Source organism: Colias philodice, chromosome 1 (genome assembly GCF_061535455.1).
Source record: "Colias philodice isolate Cphi_HAF_F1 chromosome 1, ilColPhil1 Martin Lab GWU primary, whole genome shotgun sequence".
Taxonomy (NCBI): Eukaryota; Metazoa; Arthropoda; class Insecta; order Lepidoptera; family Pieridae; genus Colias; species Colias philodice.
The window spans coordinates 2581991-2607874 of record NC_143086.1 but is presented as its reverse complement, the minus strand read 5'-3'; the positions used below and the strand labels follow the sequence as shown (position 1 = coordinate 2607874).

Below are 25884 nucleotides of genomic sequence, written 5' to 3'. Positions count from 1 at the left end.
GCATTGCTGGTTTGCTAGCATAGTAAAAAGTTTAATATGTTGCTAACACATCTGCATTGTAAGTCCAGGACAAATAGAATTGAAAAGTTTCAACTACCTATAAGCCATAGGATATCGGAACGACTTGTTAGGTTCTCGTGCTAATAACAGTCCTATCCTGTCGTCAATATTCTTAATAAACAGTAACAGTCATCATCATCAGCCCATTATGTTCTTACTGCTGGGACACGATTTCAATTTGGGTTTGGAACAGGAGCCATATGGGCTTTGCGCTACATATGACCTCACCAGTCTTCAGGATGCGAGAAACGTATCATGGCTAGATTTCCGAAAATTGTGTTGTATCAGAAAATTGGCGCACAAGAAAAGTACAACTGCAACAATAGACGAAATATTTAAACTCATTAATAGAGAACACTCGAATAGATGTTTAGAAAGAATAATAAACGAAACGTTGAGAAATCCGAAGTCCGAACATCACTAATCTGAAGCTGGAGCTATTTCTATTAAATGAAGCGTGTAAAAAGCCAATTAACACGAATACATAGTGTACACAAATAGCATTATTATTTTTTAAATCCTTAGTGATTACATCCGCGTTTAAACCGTGTTATCAACGCAGCCACATGTTCAGCACGGGTCCACGTCACGCCGCGGCACGATAACCCGGTGCACGACCAGCCATTGACGTAAAAGAAGATAATGCGAGTAAAGCTAATACCCCAATCGTAGGTCGATAACCTGCACGTCCGAGAGAATATACGCGACCTTAGATAAATTAATTTTGATAACCGATTGAAACTTTGCGGAGTCATTGCCTGTAGGTACATATTATATACTCCAACCCGAGACGGATTGTTCCGTTTTTGTATATCATCCTCTTTATTTCGGGTCGATGCGATGTTCGTTCAGCTCTTTGTCGGAAATCACGCCGTGTTTTTGGATTTTTTCATTTACATCAAGTCTTCGCCTTTGTTCTGATACACTGGCGTATAAACATGAGGTATTTACGTAAATTGAGTTCAATGTTTTCATTCACCGTTTCAGCAGTGCAGTGCTTTGAATAATGCACTCGTCGCTTACATGTATTTGTTATGTTTTCCAACTGAACAGCGAAGATATATAAATTTTATATAAGATACCTATATATTTCTCAGATCAATCAGACAAAGTAATTGATAAAAAATAAGGTAAAACAATTAATGTACCTATGTCTCTACAAAATAAAAACAAACCTTCTGCTGTTATACCTTAAATCAACAATTCTATCCCAATAGGTAGGTGCCTGCACTAAAACCAACCTTTCAAATTAGGGTAATGGATAGCCATTAGCTTAATTTTATTTGGCCTTGCCTGAAACAAGATAGGATGAAGCACACGAAAACCATAATATTTTGGATGGCGTTGATCCTAATTTCCTTTTGATAACGTTTTATTTTTAAAGTAAAGGATAGGTATGTAGCCATAATTATATTGAAATCGAAGGATACAGAAAAAACAGGATTTTTTTTTTGACAATTTCGGCGACAAAACGAACTCTTCTATAAATAATTTAAAATTTGTTTAATTATTTACTCGTATACGAATTAATTTATATTGTTTATGGGCAATCGAAACTAGATAGATACCCAACCCAATATTTTATGTTTCCCTAGTATCTAATAAAAGTTAATATTTCATAGAGGTTTCAAAATTATCCCTTTTGTAGCTTAGAAATTATAAACATCCAAACCGACAATGTTTAAAAACTGTGAACTATATTTTTTTTATAATAATTAACATATTCTATTTTAATATTCTTAACTGAGTGACAGCAGTAAACTCTAAAACAGAAACACAAAAAAAATATTGGATAATATAAACTCTCCTAATGAGGTCGCCAGAATGGTAATACATTATTTAAACAGTTGATTGATCATGACATAGTACTTATTACCTAATCAAGGTGATTGATTTCTTATAACATGCTATGAGGTTTATACCGAGATAAGAATGTCTTCTTAAAAACTTACACAAACAATTCAGTAAACAAAGTCTAGTTCACCTTGATAAGAATCATGGAGTTTTAACAGATAAGCCCAGGTTGAAATACTATTAGTAGTAGTACTCGTAAGTCGTAACCACCGTATTTAATATATAGTGCCAATTAAATAGAGGTGGCAGTTCGTTTAGACTCGTACATTTATTCATCCGAGTTCAAAGGAAGCGTACTTCTTTCGAATCACTTTTTAGTCGTCATTTTACAAATAAATTTTATTCCCGGGCTTCCGGAAAAGGATTGAATAATAGGACTGTATTTGCTATCGGTACATGCTTATTTATGCATATTGTTGTGCAAGGAAATCGTACTATAGGGGGTCGTTTGCGTGTTTATTCTAGTATTTACTTCAATGTTGGGACAGTCCGTAGCCAGGCTTGAATATTGTACAACAAATTGTACGGTTTGATATAGGCACTGCTGGTTCTCACGACACTGCTCTATTGTTTGTATTCAACAATAAATCCAATTTGTCCTTTTGCGTATTAAGGAAGCTCTATAAGCTTAAAACCGTTTAAAACCAGTTCACGCGTGGATAGTTATAAAATCCTTGGCCGAGGCCGCGTTAAATGCAAATAAATTAATTATAATGTAGCTAAGATCGTCAACGATGTGTGCTGAATACGGCGTATTATCTCATGATTACCTTGGCTTTCCAACTCTTGTTTAGATACTTTTATTAAATAAAGAATAATATCAAAATTATTGGTAGGTAGGTTATGTTGTCTCTTACAAAATTATTTTTTTTTTAACATCGGAAAGCATAACATTCGAAAAATCTTTACCACTTAAAATTATATTCTTTAATCTTTAATATTTCTATTAGTTATCATGTGCAAATTTTAGCCCAGGAACATTGAACACCTTAGTTATCTCTTTTAAGTTGGTTTTACATTCAAGGCAAGTATGGTGTCGTTGTTTATTAATTTCCACATGAATTATCTGTGAGATGAATAATTATGGAGTTGAAACATGAATAATTCACTTACCGGCGTCGTGCAAAAGTACTTTGGTGACTATACTGTGTTTCAAATGTCAAATGTCAACGTGGTGTGAATGTATTTAAAATTTGTGATGCAAAATTCAGCAGGATTTACGATGTGCTCCAGTTCCTCCTATTATAATTCAAAAATTTGCTCTAATTGATGCAATTTTGCAGATTTAGATAAGTCGCAAATGATTACAGGCGACTTTTATGTATCACGCTAGTACAGAGCCTATTTAATCGGTTATTTTTCCGAAATAGTCAACTGTTGTTATAGTTTTATTCGGAAATTTTAAATGCGCGGTTGTTAGTGTTTAATCACAATTTAGTTAAATTCTTGGAGTAAACTTGATTTCAGAATACGCTCAGTCATACTCAATATCTAACTACAAAGGTAGAAAATATAGGCATACCGCCTTCTAGTATTAAGCTCGAAGCTTTCCAATACAGTTATAAATTCACACCTGCAATTATCGGTAAAGTCGAACATTTAATAATTAACTAGTGCTGCAGAACGCTTCATACAAGATTACGCGGCAATTTGTAACCATTCACCAATCACGATTAATTTTATATTATCTGCATTTTAACGAGTCTGTAGTGATATTATTAATCTGTGCTGGAAAATTTGTCTGGATACTTTATCTAAGTATTTATGTCCTGTAACTGATTCGTGATTAACAACATTTTTTCTTTTATATCACTTAAATTCGATTCTACTACGTTTCAGTAATGTCATTGACGCACTAAAATCGGATGTGTCAAGGCTACAAACGTGTTTATTGATAGGTACCTAATGAGTTATCTGCTGATAACCCGTTCACAACAATATATCAAGGATCTACGAGTATATAAATAGGTCAAGTCGAGAGATAAAGTACCCACTGTGAAACTGTGGCTAATTAAAAACCTACACTTGATTATTTTATATTGCTTTTGTGTTACTGAAATAACTTTGTAGCGTGCGCGTGTATGTAGTTTTTATTGATTAAAATATTACGTATAAAAAGTTACTTAATAGATATTGTTTTTTAATCGGTGCTTTGTGTCTTTTTACCTACTTTTGTTGTCATGCGATACTGCATGGAATTTTGGTTGTTTGTCTAAAAAAATTGATTGTTTTTTTTAAATTCAAATATCTCAAGATACTCATACAACATCATCTGTTTAAATATGTCTAGATGTTTGGTGAAGCGTTGGATAATTCTAAATGCGTGCGGCTATTTGAGCAGTTACTAACACAGATATAGTTCTGTGGTTACTAATATGTTAGTATTGGCCTCATTCCATACTCGGTGCGGTTTATTCCGATAATCTCTATCATTCCTTTTAGAATTATCATATCAACTGACGTTTGGTTTGGCTCTTTATTTATTTATTCTTTATTGTGCGTCTATATATCAGTATAGAGACAAAAAATACAACAATTTGATATAATAATAAAATTCACAATGCACATACGTACGAAAAGGCGGCCTATTGCTCGAAAGCAATCTCTTCCAGCCAACCCTAATTGGCAAGGAACTCTGAACGTGCACGCGATCTCTGTAAGTTAGAACAAAAACAAACGAATCGAGAACCGTCCTCATTTTGAAAGTGGCATATCAAATCGCTTAACATTAATGTTCTAATTAAAAAAGTAATTACCGAATTGTACCTTACCTATGTCCTTAGGCGTAATGTTTACCGTTTTGTTAGAGTACAAGGACGATGAATGTAATAACGTGTGTAATAAACGAAACCGCTCGCTTATCAGATACTAATTTGTCATTATATTTGAACGTGAACCAATTATTCGAAATATTCCATTCTTTGTTTACACACGAATGTAGACAAAAATATTACGTAGAACAGTCACGCGTAGTATTTCGGTGGGCACTTTGCCAATCGATTTCTTCAACACGAGCTTCTATGTCAAGGACTTCCTCAAACTTCCCGTCATTGTCGAAAATCTTTAATCCATGTTTGTAGTGATTGTTGGTCTTATAGTTTATATATTGAGTGTATAGTATAGTATAAGTTTAAACTCCGAGATAGAGATATGTGAATACATGTCGTTTGTGATGATTTTAAGAAACAGATTTTTCTATAGCTGGATATGTTTTAAACCAGATTTTCAATCATTGAAGTCATAAATTTTAGTTATTATCACCAAAAATATATTCTTCTTTTAACTATGTACGAGAGATAATATTTTCGTCTTTTTAATTTCCTTTGTATTTTAATTTAATTTTATATTAATTCTTCGTAATATTAACCGAAAATAGGTGTTCGGTGTAATGACCACCGAACACCCTAGTCAGCAATACTAGGTATCGCGGGCGGTGTTCAACCCAATTAAAGGCTACTATATTATCGCCCTACAAATAGCTAAATTATATTATCTACATATAATTATAAAATTATAGGTCAATAAAAACTGGTAAGGTATTCAATATACATACATTATAGAATCGATTCAGATAGTCTGGTCGATATTTCAAAATTCAGTTTATTATATGAATGTACGACTATTAAATTCAATTATTCCGAAGTCGCCTTCAATCTTCACAATATAATATAGAAATTATAATACACATGATTGACATTCTAATTTATAAATCACGTTCTTTGGAATCTATAAAATTTTGGCACTAAATATATATTTAAAGATTTAATTTAACATTTTCGTGCCAATTTATTCATCATGTTCGGTGTCAAGGATTCTATTTATTTACAAACAAATATTTTTTTTATTTAACACGTTGATATATCGTTCACTGGACAAAACGAAAAGGAAGATCACATTCCTTCTAAAACGCAATTACATGAAATTATATCTCTATAGGTATCCATTATAATATATCTAGACTAGTATATCTAAATAGTAAGTATTGCAATATTCTCAAACTTCATAACCCAATTTATAAGGCTAAAATTGCCACGTTTAAATTTAATCCTTTAGGGCTTACATGAATCTCACACGGGATTGTTTGGATACTGGCTAACTTATTATTTTTTTCTTTTTTATCTATGCCACTTTCCGCGCTTAAACTATTACTTGTTTCGGTTAAATAACGTGACCACAGCCAACAAAATGCCGTAAAACATACTTTGTGTCAATGCCAAATCACAACATTGTGCTCGTTATACACGGACATTATTAACATCTCGATTACCTGTGGGTGTTACATAATACAATACAATAGGTACGAAATACTTTATTTAACACACACATACAGAAGAAGAAAAGAAAAAAGAAAAGAGAGAAACATATTAGGTAAACCATGTGAAATAGGCGGCCTTATGGCTTTTAAGCGATCTCTGCCAGGCAACCTTTGGATAGAATTCATAATACATAATTCATAATTCAATTAAAATTAAAGACGATTTTTTATTAAATATTATGTGGAACGGTATGTAGGGATCGTTATAAATAAACCGTCTATATCTATTTACCTATATAGCCGGATATGAAAACGATATAATTGCAAACTAAAAATAAAGATTAAATTCGTATGGAATACCATCAAACTTCATCAAAAAGTAAGATTTTACGTAAAATATTTAGACGTTAAGGTATTTTTTAACGCAATATTTAATAAAATATTCTAACACTATCGTGAACAGAAAAATAAATAGAAATATGTAGTATTTTAAAAGCCGTGCTTCATGATACCATAATAATTACTAATTAAATTTTTAATAAGCGTACAACAAAGTCAGATTACATTACATAAACTAAAATTTATGAATTGCTAAATATATATGCGTCTTATACCGAATAATTTTGCCCATTATGGCAATATTATGTTTTATTTATACAAATGTCAAGGCAAACCATACATTTGATTAAATAATATAAGTTGTTCATTGTCTATATTTTGAAAATCATTTATTTACTTAGTTTATAACATTATGTTATTATTTACCTGTTTCATAATTTGTAGATTTTAATACATTGACTCAAGTAACACAAGTTTGTTTGTTTAAAAAAAACATAATGCATTAAAATCGATTTTTAATTGTATATATTTTTTTATTTATATATTTATCTCTTTGTGAATAACTAGATTTATTAATTTGTGAATAACTAATTTTTATTTTTTGTTGTTACAGGTCAATTATAGTAAATAATAACAATGGCGGATGCTGCAAAAATAGAGCGTGAGTATTCTTTAATAATTATTAAAAAAAAATAGAAAACGATATTAAATCTAAAACAACCAAAAACTTCGTTCGTCTTAAAAATTTGAATATTGAACCTAGATTAAGTCAATGTCATTTTGACATAATCTGGAAATTACTTATCTTCAATTGACATTATATTCGAACCGTCGCGAAATTTTTGTGTCATAAAAATTGCAAGTAATTTAATAGATGTGCAAAATTATAGTAAAATACATTTTCCCGCATACCAACTACTCAGAGAATTAAATGCGAGTGGAATTTCATACAACGAACCTGGGTCACTAAGGGCGTATTCAGAAAGAAAGCTTGAAACTTATAAGCGCTTATCGGCGCTTGTCATGTTCATATATTTTATTGTCAGTGCTGGTAACCCGCGCAGGAAAATATATGAACATGACAAGCGCCGATAAGCGCTTATAAGTTTCAAGCTTTCTTTCTGAATACGCCCTAACCTCTTACAAAATGATGTGTTTTGACATTTCGATGTCAAAAGTGATAGATCGCCGCAAAGGTAAATAATAATATAGTCAATGAACATAGACAAGGAATATCTATTCTATCTATGTAATGCAAATGAATCGCCACATGTGTTTCTAAGCGTAAAACTCGACTTTTTAACGTTTTTGTTAAGGCACAAGGAAGGTTCTTATGGAGGGAAAACACGAAAAAAGGGGCAATGGGGCAGAACAATCCCTGCCAGGGCAGCTTGTTTAATATTTAATTAATGTCATAACTGTTTTATACACAAATCATATAGGTAATTAACATTTGAGATGATCTATTTAATTGAAACACATTATAATTAGCTTTAAATGTTGCAACATAATTTATTCTCGTTTGACACAATGACATCGAGTTATCTCACAGATAACCTCTATTAGAACGCAAATTGTTTATTTTAAAACACACAAAAGCGTTAGAAACTAGTTATAAATAATTATGTTTTTCCTTTTAGAAGTCGCGTGCGGTCTTTTGAGATAAAGTTTCTTTGTTCAGACCAGGATGTCCGACGAACTGTATGCCTTATTCTTATAAAAATGTACAAGACACAAGTATATTTTCACAAAGGAAATTATGTATATGCTTGTTAGATAATACATTTATTTGTGTCCACTCTATAATATTGAAAAGAAAGTTTTGTTGTTTCATTTGTTTTAATCTACCAAGTTCATTATTTATATTCATATTGAAAATTATAAGATTTAACGTTCTATCTCTACCAATGTTAAAACCACGGTATCTGACATATACCACCTTCGATAAAAAAAAACAAAAGCAAACCAATAAGTTTTCACTATCCGTCCACAGATAACCCAAAAATCCTGTCGGGGCCAGTTCTAACGAACTCTCCCAACGCGGTACTCTCCAAGACCCTCCTCAGTCGGTACCAGGACCTGCCCATAGCGGCTGATAAGATCATCGCCACCTACATTTGGATCGATGGAACGGGAGAACACTTGAGGTGCAAGGATCGCACCATTAACATCATCCCGAAGCAGCCTAAAGGTATGTAGACAACAGTTTTAATTAAAAAGAATATTTAATACCTAGGTTCGGTATGATGTTTTTTTTTTGCAAAATGCAAGCGGAGATAAATTCGAATCCGTCGAAACAAATATCCGTTCAAAAGCAGGATAGGATCCGACTATTTGAATTCTTCAGGAGTTAAATGTAACTGACGAAACGTAAATTTTCTTTGTTAGAATAAAGAAAAACTGAATCAAAGCCTAAACCCCCGGTCATTCCATCAGCGGTTTCGTGGTTTTCGGATAAACGTGTCAATTAGTGGCGGTTGGCTAACTTCTCAGCTGTAGAGCGATGGGCGATCGATCAATTATATTATAATATATTGTACTCTCTAGCACTGGCACATACTTTATGAAATAATTACAGTGCCACAAACTTATCTGACCCGGTGGCAAAAACTGGAACTACGTGCCGCCATTTTGAAATGTCACATTTTCACAGATTTTTCATACGGAATATTTTGTTTATATAAAAAGAAAGCGACATCAGTGACACTGTCACCGGGTCAGATAAGTTTGTGGCACTATAATTATGTAGCATTGCGGTCTACTATTTATTAAAACTATATGAACGTGTAACGTATTGTTTATAAAAGAATTGAAAGTGTTATCAATATGAATGAATGAATGAATGAATGAATGAAATATGGTTTGCTAGAAAAATAAAGATTATTATTAATGATAAGTACTTATATTTTTTGTGACAATAGAAAATAATTAGCAAGTTCAATCAATATAAGTAGGTACCGCTTCACCGAAGTTCACGTATCGTGTTCCATATTAACAACTTCGCTAACTACTTATACCTGTTTTCAACGCAATATTGTTAAGTACATACACCCACAAGTAAAAACTTATTTAACGTATGCATTTATACCTTTACAATAACTATTCATTGTACTTATTGTATTCAATGACAAATGTTTAGTTGTTTTCCATTCGATCATACGAGAAAATAACTATACCACATAATATTGTGGTTACAAATAACGCCTCCTCGGTGATTTCAAGTTTCAACCAAGATAAACAAGTGGTTCTGTGCGAAGTCAAATTAAGCTTCTCAGGCTAGCAAAGTACAGATTACTTATTCTAATTTTTCAAACTCAAACTCAATCAATTATTTATTCAATTAGACTTCTTCTAGAAGCACTTTTGAATCGTCATAACATATTTTAACATTTACCACCGATTCGGAAAGCAGTCGGATATATTGAGAAGAAACGGCAAAAACTCCATAGTTGCTCTTTTAAAATCATGTCATTATTACAATTTAATTTCACATAATATATCATAATATTCCAAAGAACTGCCCTGTGGTTCTTACGCGACAACGCTCCATGGATTTTCATATTCCATATATAATAAATAATAATAATTAGTATATATTTATGAAACATGACATTATATAGGTACTAGGTACATAGATAAAATAGAAAAGACTTTTCTCTAATTTAACATGTTACATAAAAGAGTTAGAATACCATCGCTAATAAAATGGCACCTGCATACCCAGAGTACTGTAGTGTAGGTATAATTAATTCACAACAAAGGTTCTTTTGCTTTTTGCACCGAACATTTTCGCGTTTCGAGGCTTCAGTATGCATATGCAAATTGGCTCGATGCATTGGTTCAGTATTCTGTATTCCCTGTGTCCTGAATAAAATTTAAATTTAATAACTTTCGCATTTTTGAGGCTATTTATTTGAGGATTTTTCATACTATCACCACCAATTATGTGAAGTGCTGGAAAATATAAATCGATTTTTAGTTTATAAAAATAGTGTAGGGTTCATGGATCCGTTTACTTTTATTCCCAATACTAGCTTTGCTCTCGGGTTTACCCGCATTGCTCAGCTCCTATTGGTCTTAGCGTGATGATATATAGTCTATATCCTTCCTCGATAAATGGGCTATCTAACACCGAAATAATTTTTCAAATCGGCCCAGTAGTTCCTGAGATTAGCACGTTCAAACAAAAAAACAAACTCTTCAGCTTTATAATATTAGTAAGACGTAATATAAGTTATATTAGTAAGATACAGACTGTAAATAGTCAATGATAAACTTTCTCTTTCATGTATCTTATATGAGTTTTCTCATGTAAATTGGCTATAAAGTGTAAAATCCCTCCCTGTAGCACTCACCATTGTGCAGCGGATATTGGTTTTGCCGCTAACGTGTCTCTCTCGACGAATGAATAATTTGAGCCCGTGTGCTCGAGACACTTCTTTTACAGTATCATTTCGATTTTCCTTTGTCTTATTTTTAAAGCGTTAACGTTCAGCGACGTTTTTTTCTTTTCTAGGAGAAACTGGGGCTATCCTATTTTTAAAAACCTTTCACTATTAAACGAGATATTTATTATATGAATGAATCACAGCTTACTGTGTAATATACCTATCATAAAAGATAATTAGGGATAATATACATAAATATTTGTCAAAAAGTTTCAAATAGACCACCAGGAACGATATCTACAAGCGGTGAATTTATCAAATACTCCGTGTGATTTTATCAAAATCTATGAATGTTATCATCACTATTTACTATCAAAAAGTAATCGTTATATAGCCTGAATATTACCTATCAGTTAATACACGAAGATACCTATTTATAAACCACTTAAAAAGCTGAATACCGCTATTTGCTATCGATTTAATAATTGCCTATAGTGCGTGGCATTTGAGTAAGTAAATAATATTGTGTGTGTACCTAATATATAAACATCTCTCAATCTATGACAAAAATGTCGTGATTAAAGTAGCATTGACCTCAAAGTGAACATTTAACAACTTGTTATCATATCTAAATATTATGATAAATTCTGGTTTAACTCTAAAACTTCATTAGTCGTCTACATGAACATGCACCGGTTTAAGCTGACACTGATAATCATATTGAATTTATTAAGTATAATTTTCCACAATCCGCTTACGCGTTTATATTATTAAGTAAATATTCTTCTTTTAATTGCACCTTTTACTACCTACCTAGAAAATAAGCGAAGCCTTACTTTTTATACAAATAAAAAGACATTGTTTCTCACTTCATGGCGTTGCAAAGCGTAATAACAGGCCGATTGCAATCAACTGCGAACGCGATCTAGTGCAGTACTGCTCCAATATCTAATAAAGGCTTAAAGGATAATAAGAGATCTGCATACAGTGTCGTATTGCAGTGTGCATTGAATAAATAAATGGAACGGTTTTACGGTATGTCTAATTGCCAACCAGACCGTAATCATCGGCTGGTACTGGCCAGAAATCATGATGGCTCTTGAAATATTTACGCTTGCTATGATTCTGGTAATCCAAGACCTTCGAATATAATTTTGTACCGCTCGCCAGAGTGTATTCGGAAATTATTCCATTTTATACTTAGTTACTATTGACATTTATTTGATGGAATTCACATCAAAGTACAGGTATATTAAGAAGAGCTGGAACGTCAACACATTTACACATTGCACGTGTTAGGCCGGGAGATACTGACACAAAATTTCGGGTCATTTGTAACAGGATGGCGGTCTAGAGGGGTCTTAGTACGCAATGACAAAAATAAAAATGATGGTCAGAACGCTGGTACCGGTGGACAAGTCGCGTGGGCGTTAGTCACACTCGTCGGATAAATAGCGAAAGTCCAACGATTTGTAACACAAAAATTTTAGAATTTACCGATAGCCCTTAAAAAAGATGTAGGCGGTAGTGTCATGCCATACAGTTACGATGTGACTTACAGTCCGCCATACCGACGTGAATGCGTTGATTTAAAAAAAACAATTCAACCATTTGTACCGGGCTCACTTTTGCACAGGTAACCATCGTCGTGCAGCCATTTACTAAAATCGCCATGCCATACTTTTCGGACGATTCCAAATGGTCGCCATACCGCGGAAAAAGACCTCTGTAGAACCGCCATTCTGTTACAAATGACCCGAAATTTTGTGTCAGTATCTCCCGGCCTATGTATGTGTCATATTTTGCAATTGTTTATAAATACAGGGTGATGTAATTGGTGTAGTACGAATATCTAAAAATCTATGAAGAATTTTGTGATACAGTAAATGGAAGAATTATAGACTATTTTACAGTATTTAATAAAATCATTTAATTTTTGGTTCATTTTCATTAGAAATGTCAATTTTTCTCACCAAGGTGGAAATTTGGATGATAAGGATCTTTTTAGAAAAATATAAATTTTAACTAAAATCGGCATTTTTTTTTCAAAAATGAAATTACTAATTAATAATCAGAGTTATCACATTATTAAAAAAAAAATAAGCCAAACTATACACAATTTTTACCTACTTGATGCAATCCTCAAAGATCATGGACATAGTGTATTGCGCCTTCCACCATACCATCCAGAACTCAACCCAATAGAGTTACTATGGGGCATAATTAAAGGGAAAGCAGCATCACAAAATATGAACTTTAACTTGAAAACTGTGGAAGAATTATTTAGAAAGGAAGCAAATGCTATTAGTCTGGATATGTTTAGTGACGTTTGGAGAAAGACGCGAGAACATGAGGAAAAATATATTCAATTAGAACCAAAAGTAGATAATTACACTGACTCATTTATAATAACATTAAGAAATTCCGACAACGAAACATCGAGTTCTTCGAGCGATGAAAGATACAGTGAAGTAGAAGATTACGATTATGATTAAATAGATTCTTCTTCTTCTCTATAGATACTGCTTTCTGAATTGGTGGTAAATGTTAAAACTGTTAAACTGTTATGACGATTCAAAAGTGCTTCTAGAAGAAGTCTAATTGTATAAATGTTTGAGTTTGAGTTTAAAACCAATAGTGTGAAAATTATACAATAAACATGTAACACATATTTGTTAGCGCGTATTGGTAGGTATTACGTACTTACTACAAATATAATATTTCTTAGATATCTTTACTCGACCAAAGTCAGGAATTTAATTATCTATTATTTGATAATTGAATGATTATTAATACTTTTATCCAATTGATTATTATTAGAATAAATAATTAACTTCATCAATTGATTTACTTTTAAATTATAATTTTACAGGTAAATTATGAGAGCTTTCATAAGTAATTAGATTTGCATATACAGGGTGTCCCAAGAAGTATGGATGAACTGAAGCCAGGAGGTAGAGGACCTAGAGGGCTATCCGAATCACCCCCATGTGTGTTATGCGATTTTTCGTAGTTTCGGAGTTATGACTCTTTTTTCAATTTTTCACCTATCGCCGAGTACGATAATATTTTCACTCATGGTGACGTCAACTATTGCGCTAGATGCTTGATTTTTTTTTGTGTGCTAAGCTGAAAGATAGGCCAATTCAGTATGGTAACACTTACTATCGTTAGATCTTCGAATGGAATAAAAAAAAGAATTAAATGCCAAGAAAGATAAAATTACCCAGTATGTTCACAATTTCAAGGGCCCATAAAAAAATAAAATCACATAAGAAAAGTTTTCCGTTTGGCTTTTAAAAACTTGCTCTATCTATCGGGTAGCTACCCTGAAAATTTCATTTTATTATTCAGAAGGCTTCAATCGAAAAATTGAAATCTAAATGTGGTAAGTGCAAAAATTTTATTAACATGATGATCATTAAAACCAATAAATAGGTGTTTAGTTACCAGAATTTTTTTTTAAATAACCCCGCTGTTGCTCAATGCAAGTGCGACATCACCGTAAAAAGTTGTCTATTAAATGTCTTTATGCCCTTTTATAATTTTAAATGGTTTCTTCTGTTACTATGAATTTCCGGGCTATTTCGTCCAAATTGTGGCATTCTCTCAAGTAGCCGAGGTCTATTTAGTATCCCCATTGAAACAAATCAATTGGGTTTAGGTCGAGGGACCGTGGAGGCCAGGTTTTAAGGCAAGCGTCACCGGCGCATGCGCAGGCTGCAACGACCAATCCATCTTTCAGGGTATCTTTACCCTTTAGCCTGGCCTGAACGGTCTCCGGATATAAACCATATTGATTTTTTTCCGTGGGGATACTACAAAGACGAGAGACTGCTACAATTTGGACGAAATAACCCGGAAATTCATAGTAGCAGAAGAAACCATTAAAAATGATAAAAGGGCATTCAGACTAGGGCATGCAGAACCGAGTCCGGTTCCAAGTTTCTGAAACCCGGTTCCAAATCGAGCTCAGAACCGGGTAGAACCGGGTTACCCGGTTCTTTTATAATACTTCGGAAAAAATATGAAATTAAACAAAAGTAACTGTAAAAGTACCTGATGGGCCTTTTATTTTACGCGGCTTGTGTCTTATTTTATTAAATTAATAAAGAAACAAAATTTCAATACTTCTCTTTATTTATCAGTCTTGTAAAGTCCCTTTATATCATAAAAGCACATAAAATAAACTTAAGCCTTATTCTTTAACTGCAAACTGTAAAGTAAAAAACCGGCCAAGTGCGAGTCGGACTCGTGCTCCAAGGGCTCTAAACAAACCAATTTTTTTAATGTAACTTTAAAATGTATGTTTCTAGCAATTTTTCCTTTATCTGTGTTATAAGACGTTACTTTTACCAAATTTAAAGGCTCTGTGTTCATGAAAAGTACCCAGCTGTAGGTTTTGAGTCCCATGCGGATGTCGAAATTTGCGAAAATTTTCAGCATTTACGGCTGTATCTTTTGATGCGTTGGCTTGTGTTTTTAGTTTGACTTTTTCACATAAAAGGGACCGAAGACTTGAGTATTCGATATAAATTTCAGCTTGATACCAAAAAAAAAACATGACTGGATCATTATATGAAACAGTAAAATCAACAGCTTTTCAAATTCACGACAAATCTAATAAAAATATTTCTGTAGCCTAATTTTTGTCATTTTCGAAGCCTAATTTTTTTTTTTTGGTAATACAACCTTATGAAACTTATAGCATCTAAGGTTAGACAACCAATCAGAGCCACGCTTGAGGCGTGGCGCGAAAATTCGCGATGCACGTGAGTCTGACGTTGCCAGATACAATAAATTTGTTAAAATAATGCAGCAAAATATAAATAATACTTCATATTTTAATATTTTGGTCGGAACCGGGAGAACCGGGTTTCATACTATTCAGACCCGGTTCTCAAGATCATCAAAAAACCCGGGTTTACCCGGGTTTTTCGGAACCGGGTAAACCCGGGTGCATGCCCTAATTCAGACATTTAAAAGACAACTTTTTACGGTGATGTCGCACTTGCACTGAGCAACAGCGGGGTCATTTTAAAAAAATCTGGTAATTAAACACCTATTTATTGGTTTTAATGATCATCATGTTAATAAAATTTTTGCACTTACCACATTTAGATTTCAATTTTTCGATTGAAGCCTTCTGAATAATAAAATGAAATTTTCAGGGTAGCTACCTGATAGATAGAGCAAGTTTTTAAAAGCCAAACGGAAAACATTTTTTATGTGATTTTATTTTTTTACGGGCCCTTGAAGTGGTGAACATACCGGGAAATTTTACCTTTCTTGGCATTTCATCCTTTTTTTTATTCCATTCAAAGATCTAACGATAGTAAATATTACCATACTGAATTGGCCTATCTTTCAGCGTAGCACACAAAAAAAATCAAGCATCTTCCGCAATAATTGATGTCACCATGAGTGAAAATATCATCGTACTCGGCGATAGGTGAAAAATTGAAAAAAGAGTCATAACTCCGAAAATACGAAAAATCGCATAACATACATGGGGGTGATTCGGATAGCCCTCTAGGTCCTCTACCTCCCAGCTTCCGTTCATCACTACTTTTTGGGACACCCTGTATATATCTACAACGCACCCATTTTACAATTCAAGTCTAAAATGAAACTAGAGTCGCATTTATTTTTGAACATACTGTAAGTGAAATTGCATAAGTGTGAGTACTGTGAACATGCCAGCTTTCCCTAATTGACCGATAGGCACTGCTTTATTACCCATTAACAGCAAGTTGAGAAGGGAATAAAATCTTTTTGATATCTTACAATATTTGAGAAATAAAATGTAGCCACTTAAAAAGATCTTTTTAGTGCAAGTATAGTTAATAATTAACACTAATAAATTTCGAAATTTATTTCCAGCTTGTTGCGTTTTTTAAAGATTTATAATTAACTAATGAAGTAACACAAATTTATTCAGCACTTTATCCGCCGCTGTAAAGTGATTGCTATGCTTAAGTCGCCTGTAGCTACTAGCTACTAGGTACACGTGCCGCATTGCATCAAACGACAATTACTGGAGGTTTTAGATTTTTTTAGCCTGTGCAGTTTGTGACTTGTGTCAGTTTAAAGCGAGGAGGGCAAAAAGATTGAGAGTTATTGCAACATTGATCCCCTTTGCACTTGCATGAAAAATTGTATTTTAGGCAAATATTGTAAACATTTGTTTTGGAGTGTTTACAAACAATAACTTTTTCTTATCGTTTTTGTTCTGGGGAGCTGTCAAAGTGACATTACACGCATATCCATCATATTATGTGTTGAAGACGTGTGTCACTAATTTATTAGCATATCTTTACGCGTTAATTATTGAATGCTTGCATTAAGTTCGAACGTACTTATTTTATTTTATTTATTTAATACTAACTGTTCTGCTCGGTTTCACCCGCGTAAACGCAAGTATTTCTATAGCTCATTTGTGTTAAATGATTATCCTACATTACATGCTATTTATCATCATAATTCGTTGAGTGGTTTTACGTGAAATAGGAACAAACATACATCTATCCATTCATCCTCACAAATTTTCAATACCTAAGTATGTAGGTAATATAAGATCATTAGGCAATTGTAATGCACCAGGTTTCATATAAAAAAGTGTCAAAATGAGGCCCCGTCGAAAGTTCTGAGGTAACAAACCCAGTCGAATTGAGAACCTCATTTTTAGAAGTTTGTTGAAAATTAAAATCCACATAGCATCATTCAACGTAACTACACATTTGTCAGCACGCAACACGCGTTTATCCCTAGAGCCCACGTTATTCGAATAGTGTTATTAAAACTATTGTTAGTTATGTAATCATAGGAAACGTGACGCGTCATCTGAACTGGAACATCCGCATAATTAGCGCGGGTTGACCTTCAGACTAATTAGCGTTTTTAACGGGTACACCAGGGCACGAGGCTTGTGAATGTTTGTATGGGAATAACTAGTATGGTTTAAAGTTCTAACCAATTTGGTATAACGCATAAGCACAAAGTGGTTACTGTTTGTAATCGCGAAATATAAATAGCTCATTATTCAGTTTTCAATAAACAATAGGAAAATAGAATTAGGTACTTAGCTAATTTATTAGTTACCTACTAGGTTTCCGCCCGCAGTTTCGCCCGCGCAGTCAAAGTAATACCCGCATAGTTCCCGTTCCTGTGGGGCTTCCGGGATTGCGTCATTTTCCCGGGATAAAAAGTAGCCTATGTCCTTTGTCGGGTATCAAAATATCTCCATACCAAATTTCATAAAAATTGGTTCAGCAGTTTAGGCGTGATCGAGTAACAGACAGACAGACAGAGTTGCTTTCGCATTTATAATATTAATTTAAGTATGGATGTACCTATTTTTCCCAATTGCTAGTTACCAATAAAGAAAATATAAATATAAGGATACGAAGCTCTCTACCGTTGTGAAATAATAACGATAGTGTTATTACTTTAAAATAATCTAATATGATTTTTCAAAAGGCACAAGTGACATCTGATTTATGATTTTCTACAACTGGGTATAACAAAGACCGCCTCCTTGGTACAGTGGTTGACGCGTGAGCGTAGCACCGAGGGGTCCTGGGTTCGATTCCCGGTGGAGACGAAGAAAAAAAATGTCTTGGTCTGGTAGGACACAGAAGGCTGATCACCTACTTGTCCCTAAGGAAATCGATCAGTGAAACAGATGTATAATGCATCTGCCCCTTACCCCACTAGGGGACATGGGACTTCACAACTGGGAATATAACCGACTTTTTGAGAATTTAAAATTACGGCAGATTAAAATCTTTTATACATGTATATCTCTAGTCAAGTGTTCACAACTCAAAGTATTATTTTAAAAATTACAATACGCTGTCATATGCATTGTTATTTGTTACATACAATACGCAATAAAATAGTGCAATAACAATGCAGATGCAGTCTGCAGCAGATACCGTATCAGATGAATATATTAACAACACACACATAATATGTAAACTTGTATACAACGTTACTATCATGAATATTATCATATTGTAGCTGTACGTTTTAAACATATTTTCAACAAGTCTATTGTTATTTTAAGTTATGTCAAGGAATAATAAGAATACTGATTTTATTCTAGTTTCATATTAAACACCTAGTTAAAACGACAGTTTCTAAATACGCTTGTAAATTAGTATGCTAATACTATTCTGACTAATTGAACATATTAGTATTTAAAATGTATACTCATTATTGAGACGCTTAAACCTCAAAGAGTTGAATTATTACACCATTTAGAGCAATAAGAATTCATTAAAACTAACAATAGAAATTATGACTAAAATATTCCACGGAGTTTTCTGATGGACGTTTGAATAGAACACTGGAAAATTTTACCTTCCGCTATAGTAACATTTCAAAAATCTAAAATAGGTTGATATTAACACTGAATTTTATGTGTTCCGAATAAATCTTACATCGTTAATACCCGGCCTTGTGGAAAAAACATGCAAACTTTACTAAGAAATCACAGGGCGATACTATAATTACAGTACGATTACATACCTACACCTACTTCTTTACATCAAACGTGGGGCGAAATAATGTAGATGTTATTTTTCATGATTGTTTTGCGTGTGGCTTTGTCAATTTGAACAGCAATTGTTTCATTATTTCATCAACCACTTGTATGCTATTTTTTTATAAATTAATGTAAAATGAAATTAAAATATACGAGCATTTTTTATATAAACTCATATTAATTATCGTATGTAGTCTCGAAATAAATATATATAATAATTCTTACAATGTGGTATAATAAAACAAACATAACTTTTCAATGCCTCCTACTATTAGGTATATGAATACAAAATAACTTGTGGTTTTAATATATATACGTAAAGTTACATTAACCTAATTTTATTATTTACCTTATGTATCAATGATTTCCATCACGCGTTTTCCTCAATTCTTGTTAAACTATGTACGTAAGTAATAATATTATAAATTATCTTTTTAAGGTAATAAGATTTTAAAACATGTAAATGATTGCTTGTATTGTGTAGATAAATTGACAAGAATTCTAGAAGCGATGACCGAAAATTGTATACTTGAAGTTCGGAATCGAACAAATGCAACACACGCAGAAAAATATCTGCCTCCATTCTTTTTCCCGAAGGATCTCGAAAATGACTTTGATTTCCAATGCAAGTGGCGGGAACGGATGAATAGGGACAGCTTTGATGAGAATTTAAAAGGTTTCATGTTAATATTGCTCTCTGCAGTCTTATAACTGTCCAGCGTATCGAGAAAGTGGTTAGATTTTCATGTAGATACGTTTTAGTTAGATTGATACAAAAATAATTCATAGACAATTATTAACAGTATTGCCACTTTCCAGATTTCCATTTTAGAGAACTTTACTTAATATATCCTGGTTTTTTCTTTATTAAATAGATTTGTAGGTATAAATAGAGAAACTACATAGTTACTTAGATGATAGTTACAGATATAAAATATAGTATTCATACTAGGAGTAATAAGTAACGTAATCTCGAAGTAATGACGTAAAGTACCTAATTTTACCACTGCGTTGTTGCAAATAACCTGTAGATTATTAGTTTGGCTTTTGCGATGAATATTATTTAGGCGATGATGACTGTTTATAAATAGAGCTGCATAATGCATAAAATAAATGCATTCATAGAAATGACTTCGAGACTTGAATGCGATTAGAATAAATAATTAGTGACACTGATTATTTAAAACTAATAATACGTTTTATTATGTTTGAAATATATACAAAAACATATTATATATAATACATAACATAGACATTAATATTAACACTCTTTATATTTAATGTTAAATGGTTTCAACGGAATTCGAATCCTTTGTGACCCAGATTCTAAAAGGCCACGGTTATTGACTCTGCCTTGTATTGTTTGAGAACCAAAACTCAGGGTTTCATAATAAAACGACGAGTATAATGCATAAAATGTTTACTTTCAGATTTGCCGATATGGAACTTCGACGGCAGTTCTACAGGTCAAGCGGAGGGCCACAATTCAGACATTTTCCTGGTACCGAGAGCGATCTACAAGGATCCCTTCAGACGCGGCAATCACATCCTGGTCATGTGCGACACGTACAAGTACAACATGGAGCCTACAGGTATAGCCATATATTTATATGTCGAAAAAACAAATGATTTATTAGTGTGCCTTAAGCCTACAAAATTAATGATTATCATTAGTAGAGCCGGTTAAAGTCATACCTACAGGCTACAACCCAATCCTGACGGATGACAAATGATAATAATTAATAACCATAGACAATAGAAAATAAATTGAGTCCATAATAAAAATTAAAAAAACATTTCGTGCTAGAGTAATATTCAATTAGAATAGAATGGATCGTTATGTAATTAGGAATCCATAATATCCAATACGATTGTGTAATTATACATCCAAGCTTTCTATACGAAGTTGTGTAATTTAAAATGCCACATAATTACTTACACCACCGTCTTCACATGTTGTGAAGGGCTTAATGTTCGTAATTGTGGCTTGCACTAGCAACATCGTACGGTCTCACGCGCCAATTATTTTTAATGCTTATTTCTAGGATACTTAATAAAATAGTCATTCCCTTTTGTTTATTTTTTTGACAAATAAAGATTACTTTTCTAATGTGTGTCGAGATTATCATAATATCTTGTTTATGTCGAATTATAAATGTTCTGTCATACTTTACATCTATTCTCCCCTTGAAGTCTTGGCTTCCTCGCATCAAACACTATTGCTATTTGCTATACCTACATATTAAACTTCCAACAGAGAGCAACCACCGTATCAAATGCCAGGAGGCGTACGACAAGTGCAAGGACGAGGAGCCGTGGTTCGCAGTGGAGCAGGAGTACATTCTGCTGGACGCCGACCTGCGGCCGTTCGGCTGGCCGCCCGGCGGCTGCCCGCCCCCGCAGGGACCTTACTACTGCGGCGTCGGCGCTAACAAAGTCTTCGCCAGGGATCTTGTCCAGGCTCATTATATGTGAGTACTCTATATAGCTGATATATTCATATATTATGTTATGTATAGCTGGATAATAAACTTACTGATTTTTATTACAAGTACATAGTTTATTTCTAATCTTATCTATGATAGGAATAGTTATCAATAAAGTATTTTATATTAAGCAATAGTCAATAGATATCCAACATTTATTCTCTCTATGCTTAATAGGCTCTTGAAGCGGCTTGTGTTCTTGTAAATTCATTCATTAAAACATCGGTTTTAAAAACAGAATGCTACACATTTAATAATATGAAATTATTTGTTTGCGTTAGCAGTATCTATTCCGTCTATCATGCTACAATTAAGTAGGTACTCATTTCTGATTACAAATTCAGTTGACATAATCACAGTTGACTGTAAATGTATATTTTAATTAGATGTTTTATTAAGTTTCTCGTGCGATGTCTGTCGTAACGAAATACGAGATAAAATTAGAAAAAAAATGCGTTATGCAGATATAAAGAATTAGAAACTGGATCACCGAGCTTTAGCTTTGCTCTCCGAGCCCTCAGCGTACGTATACGATTCACTGAAAGTACATACCTACAAGACTGGCTCGGTCAACCACAGATGACAGTTTACTATAGTTACTACCTACGCTACGTGATAGATAGATGCATTAAACAAATACATCAACAGTTGCTGCCTGTACGCCGGAGTGCCCGTGTCCGGTACGAACGCGGAAGTGATGCCCTCCCAGTGGGAGTTCCAAGTGGGTCCCTCCGTGGGAGTCTCAGCCGCTGACGACCTCTGGGTCGCGCGCTACATCCTCCACCGGCTCGCTGAGGAGTACGGTGTGATCGTGACCTTTGACCCCAAGCCGGTCGCCGACTGGAATGGCTCCGGTGCGCATACCAACTTCTCGACGAAGAAGATGCGGGAAGAGAATGGTATCATGTGAGTATGCTTTTATTGAATGTTGGTACTCATGTTATAGTCAAATGTAGTGTTAATGAACTTACAGTTTATCATACAGTGCGGGTCTGTTTGTGTGTGTTAACTAGGATTCTTCGAATTCGACCTACAAGTCTTTATTTTGCGTTCAAATTTGTTGTGGAAAGTATATGCTGATACTTTAGACTAGAACTACAATGTTACTTTATAATATATAATATAAAAAAAACATTGGCTCGATACTGAGGTACTATGGTATAACGCTTGGCGCTTGCCATTTGAAAGGATTCCAAGAAATTGCTGACATGTTATCATAAAATTACATTTTGCTAAATATAGCACGATTGCTTTAATTATTGTGTTTATGTTCTCAGCGAGATCGAGAAGGCGATCGACAAGCTGTCGAAGGTGCACATGAAGCACATCAAGGTGTACGACCCGCGCGGCGGCAAGGACAACGAGCGCCGCCTCACCGGCCTGCACGAGACTGCCAGTATTAACGACTTCAGCGCTGGTAAGTGAGATCGAGAAGGCGATCGACAAGCTGTCGAAGGTGCACATGAAGCACATCAAGGTGTACGACCCGCGCGGCGGCAAGGACAACGAGCGCCGCCTCACCGGCCTGCACGAGACTGCCAGTATTAACGACTTCAGCGCTGGTAAGTGAGATCGAGAAGGCGATCGACAAGCTGTCGAAGGTGCACATGAAGCACATCAAGGTGTACGACCCGCGCGGCGGCAAGGACAACGAGCGCCGCCTCACCGGCCTGCACGAGACTGCCAGTATTAACGACTTCAGCGCTGGTAAGTGAGATCGAGAAGGCGATCGACAAGCTGTCGAAGGTGCACATGAAGCACATCAAGGTGTACGACCCGCGCGGCGGCAAGGACAACGAGCGCCGCCTCACCGGCCTGCACGAGACTGCCAGTATTAACGACTTCAGCGCTGGTACGATTTGACACTAATATTTTTAATTGAGTTTAATTATAAGAACCTTTAGTATGCCATAGATAAATTTGTTGCATAAAATTAAGGATTAAAATATGGCCATTGTCATTTACACTGCTCAATGCGCATTTAACCTGAACCTACAACAATACTATGTCTCTTATGATAAAATGTCATGTTTGATTGTATTATGTATGTGTTACATTTGATCCATTCTATTGTTTCAGGAGTCGCAAATCGTGGATGCAGTATTAGAATCCCACGTACCGTGGCTGAGGAGAAGAAGGGCTACCTGGAGGACCGCCGGCCGGCCTCCAACTGCGATCCCTACGCCGTCGTCGACGCTCTCATGCGCACATGTATACTGAACGAATAACACGAGAGTCGATTTCATGCCACCTTTAGACGTGTTAGCTAGCGCCTTTATTACCCATACTTCTTTAGATGGCAATTAAAATTTATATACGTCAATGTCAAATTATTGCGTCAAATATCTTTGGTACTTTGACATACGCCATATACCTAGCAAAATAATAATCGCACAATATAAAAAAAACGTTCACGTCGTATTAGTAATAGTTTTAATATGTATTCCTTTTTATAAATTTTGTAATAACTCTTACAAGTAATTGTCTACAAATAATGTAAAGTGTTCCATAAATAGATTTATAACAACAGCCTTAGTCATATTTAGAATATTGTAATGAACGGTATACTTAGCAAAAAAGTATTTATTCCAAAAAAAGGAACGATTCCACAAGAGCTACATTAATTATCTTGCTCTTTTATCATGATTCGAAAAGAGAAAGCATGATTCAATTTATTTAAATATGCATGCACGGAAATATAGTCGAGGAATAAATACAGTGGTTTATTAACAACATTCCATAGACCATAGGCAGCTTCTAATTGCTTAGCTGGCGTGATAAAGGTAGCGCATTAATGGACCACTTATGATATTAAATAATAAATATTATAGAGCATATTGTTACGAATATTATGTGATATTTAAACGTTAATTGTTATGTTCATGTTATAGTTTACGCGTTTACAAGATTAATCACATATCATTATTAACAGCCATGAAATAATAAAAAGTAAAATCGGATATATCATTTTACTAATATATGCCTACAGATTTATAGTAGAATAATTAATATACAACGTCGAACTAATTATAGGTTTAGAGTAAATTGTTAAGTGATAGTCAAGAGTCTAGTGCGAGCGGTTCGCCCGATATTTTATTGAGTTCAAATCTGAGTACCTGCATTCGCAAAAAAAATATTTTATGTTGTGGCGACACAAAAATGGCCTTGTATTGATACTATATTAATATAAAACAATAGAGTAATGAAAATTGTTTTAAAACCATGTCAAACTACCGATAGGAACACATATGCTTTGAATCTTATCGGTTGGTAATATCTGGCAATGACTAGCGAGGACTTTCGGTTACTTCTCATACAGCCTTATACACTTGTGAAAAATAACGACAACACCACGATAATAATAATTAAATAAGCATAATAATTAGTATATATTCATTTATTTGAATGTTCATACAACACAAGGAATTGAGATTTATTTAATGAAATGTTTATGAATATGTTATTATGGGATGAAATGTTATACAAATAAAATAATATTGTTGTATGAAATTTTTCTTTTATTTAATTCACCTTTATGTTTTACCTACCTATAATTCTTACAAGAACATAGGTTAAATAACTATTTAACGAAATTTATGCGAAAATAACTATTTAAGCCTTTGTGTGTGTGATGAGATCTTTGATACAGAATACGATCTAAAAACAACAAAATTACGTTACTTTTGAATTTAGTAACCTTATATAATTAAATATTGGATGGTGTTATTAAAATACACTATACCTATCTTATCCTACTAATATAATAAATGCGAAAAAAGTTTGTGAGGATGTGTGTGTGTTTGTTACTCTATCACGCAAATACTACTGAACCGATTACAATGAAATTAAGCACACATATAGAGGTTAACTTGGATTAACACAGGTTTTATCCCGGAAATCCCACGGGAACGGGAACTATGCGGGTTTTTCTTTGAAAACGCGGGCGAAAATCTA

General features: G+C 33.9%; 1 protein-coding gene across 2 annotated transcripts in view; it reads left to right on the top strand.

Moving 5' to 3' along the window:
• LOC149491036 (glutamine synthetase 2, cytoplasmic-like) overlaps positions 1 to 25440 on the top strand; it is a 36837-nt gene extending 11397 nt beyond the window's left edge. The window contains exons 2-8 of one of the 2 annotated variants that reach the window (XM_089696364.1): positions 7122 to 7169; positions 8502 to 8699; positions 20875 to 21036; positions 21702 to 21915; positions 22579 to 22836; positions 23208 to 23347; positions 24010 to 25440. In XM_089696364.1, coding sequence (XP_089552490.1) covers positions 7145 to 7169; positions 8502 to 8699; positions 20875 to 21036; positions 21702 to 21915; positions 22579 to 22836; positions 23208 to 23347; positions 24010 to 24158 — 1146 coding nt within the window. In that variant the 5' untranslated portion in view covers positions 7122 to 7144 and the 3' untranslated portion in view covers positions 24159 to 25440. The other variant, XM_089696354.1, reaches the window with a different exon arrangement.
• The last annotated feature ends 444 nt before the right edge of the window (positions 25441 to 25884 follow it).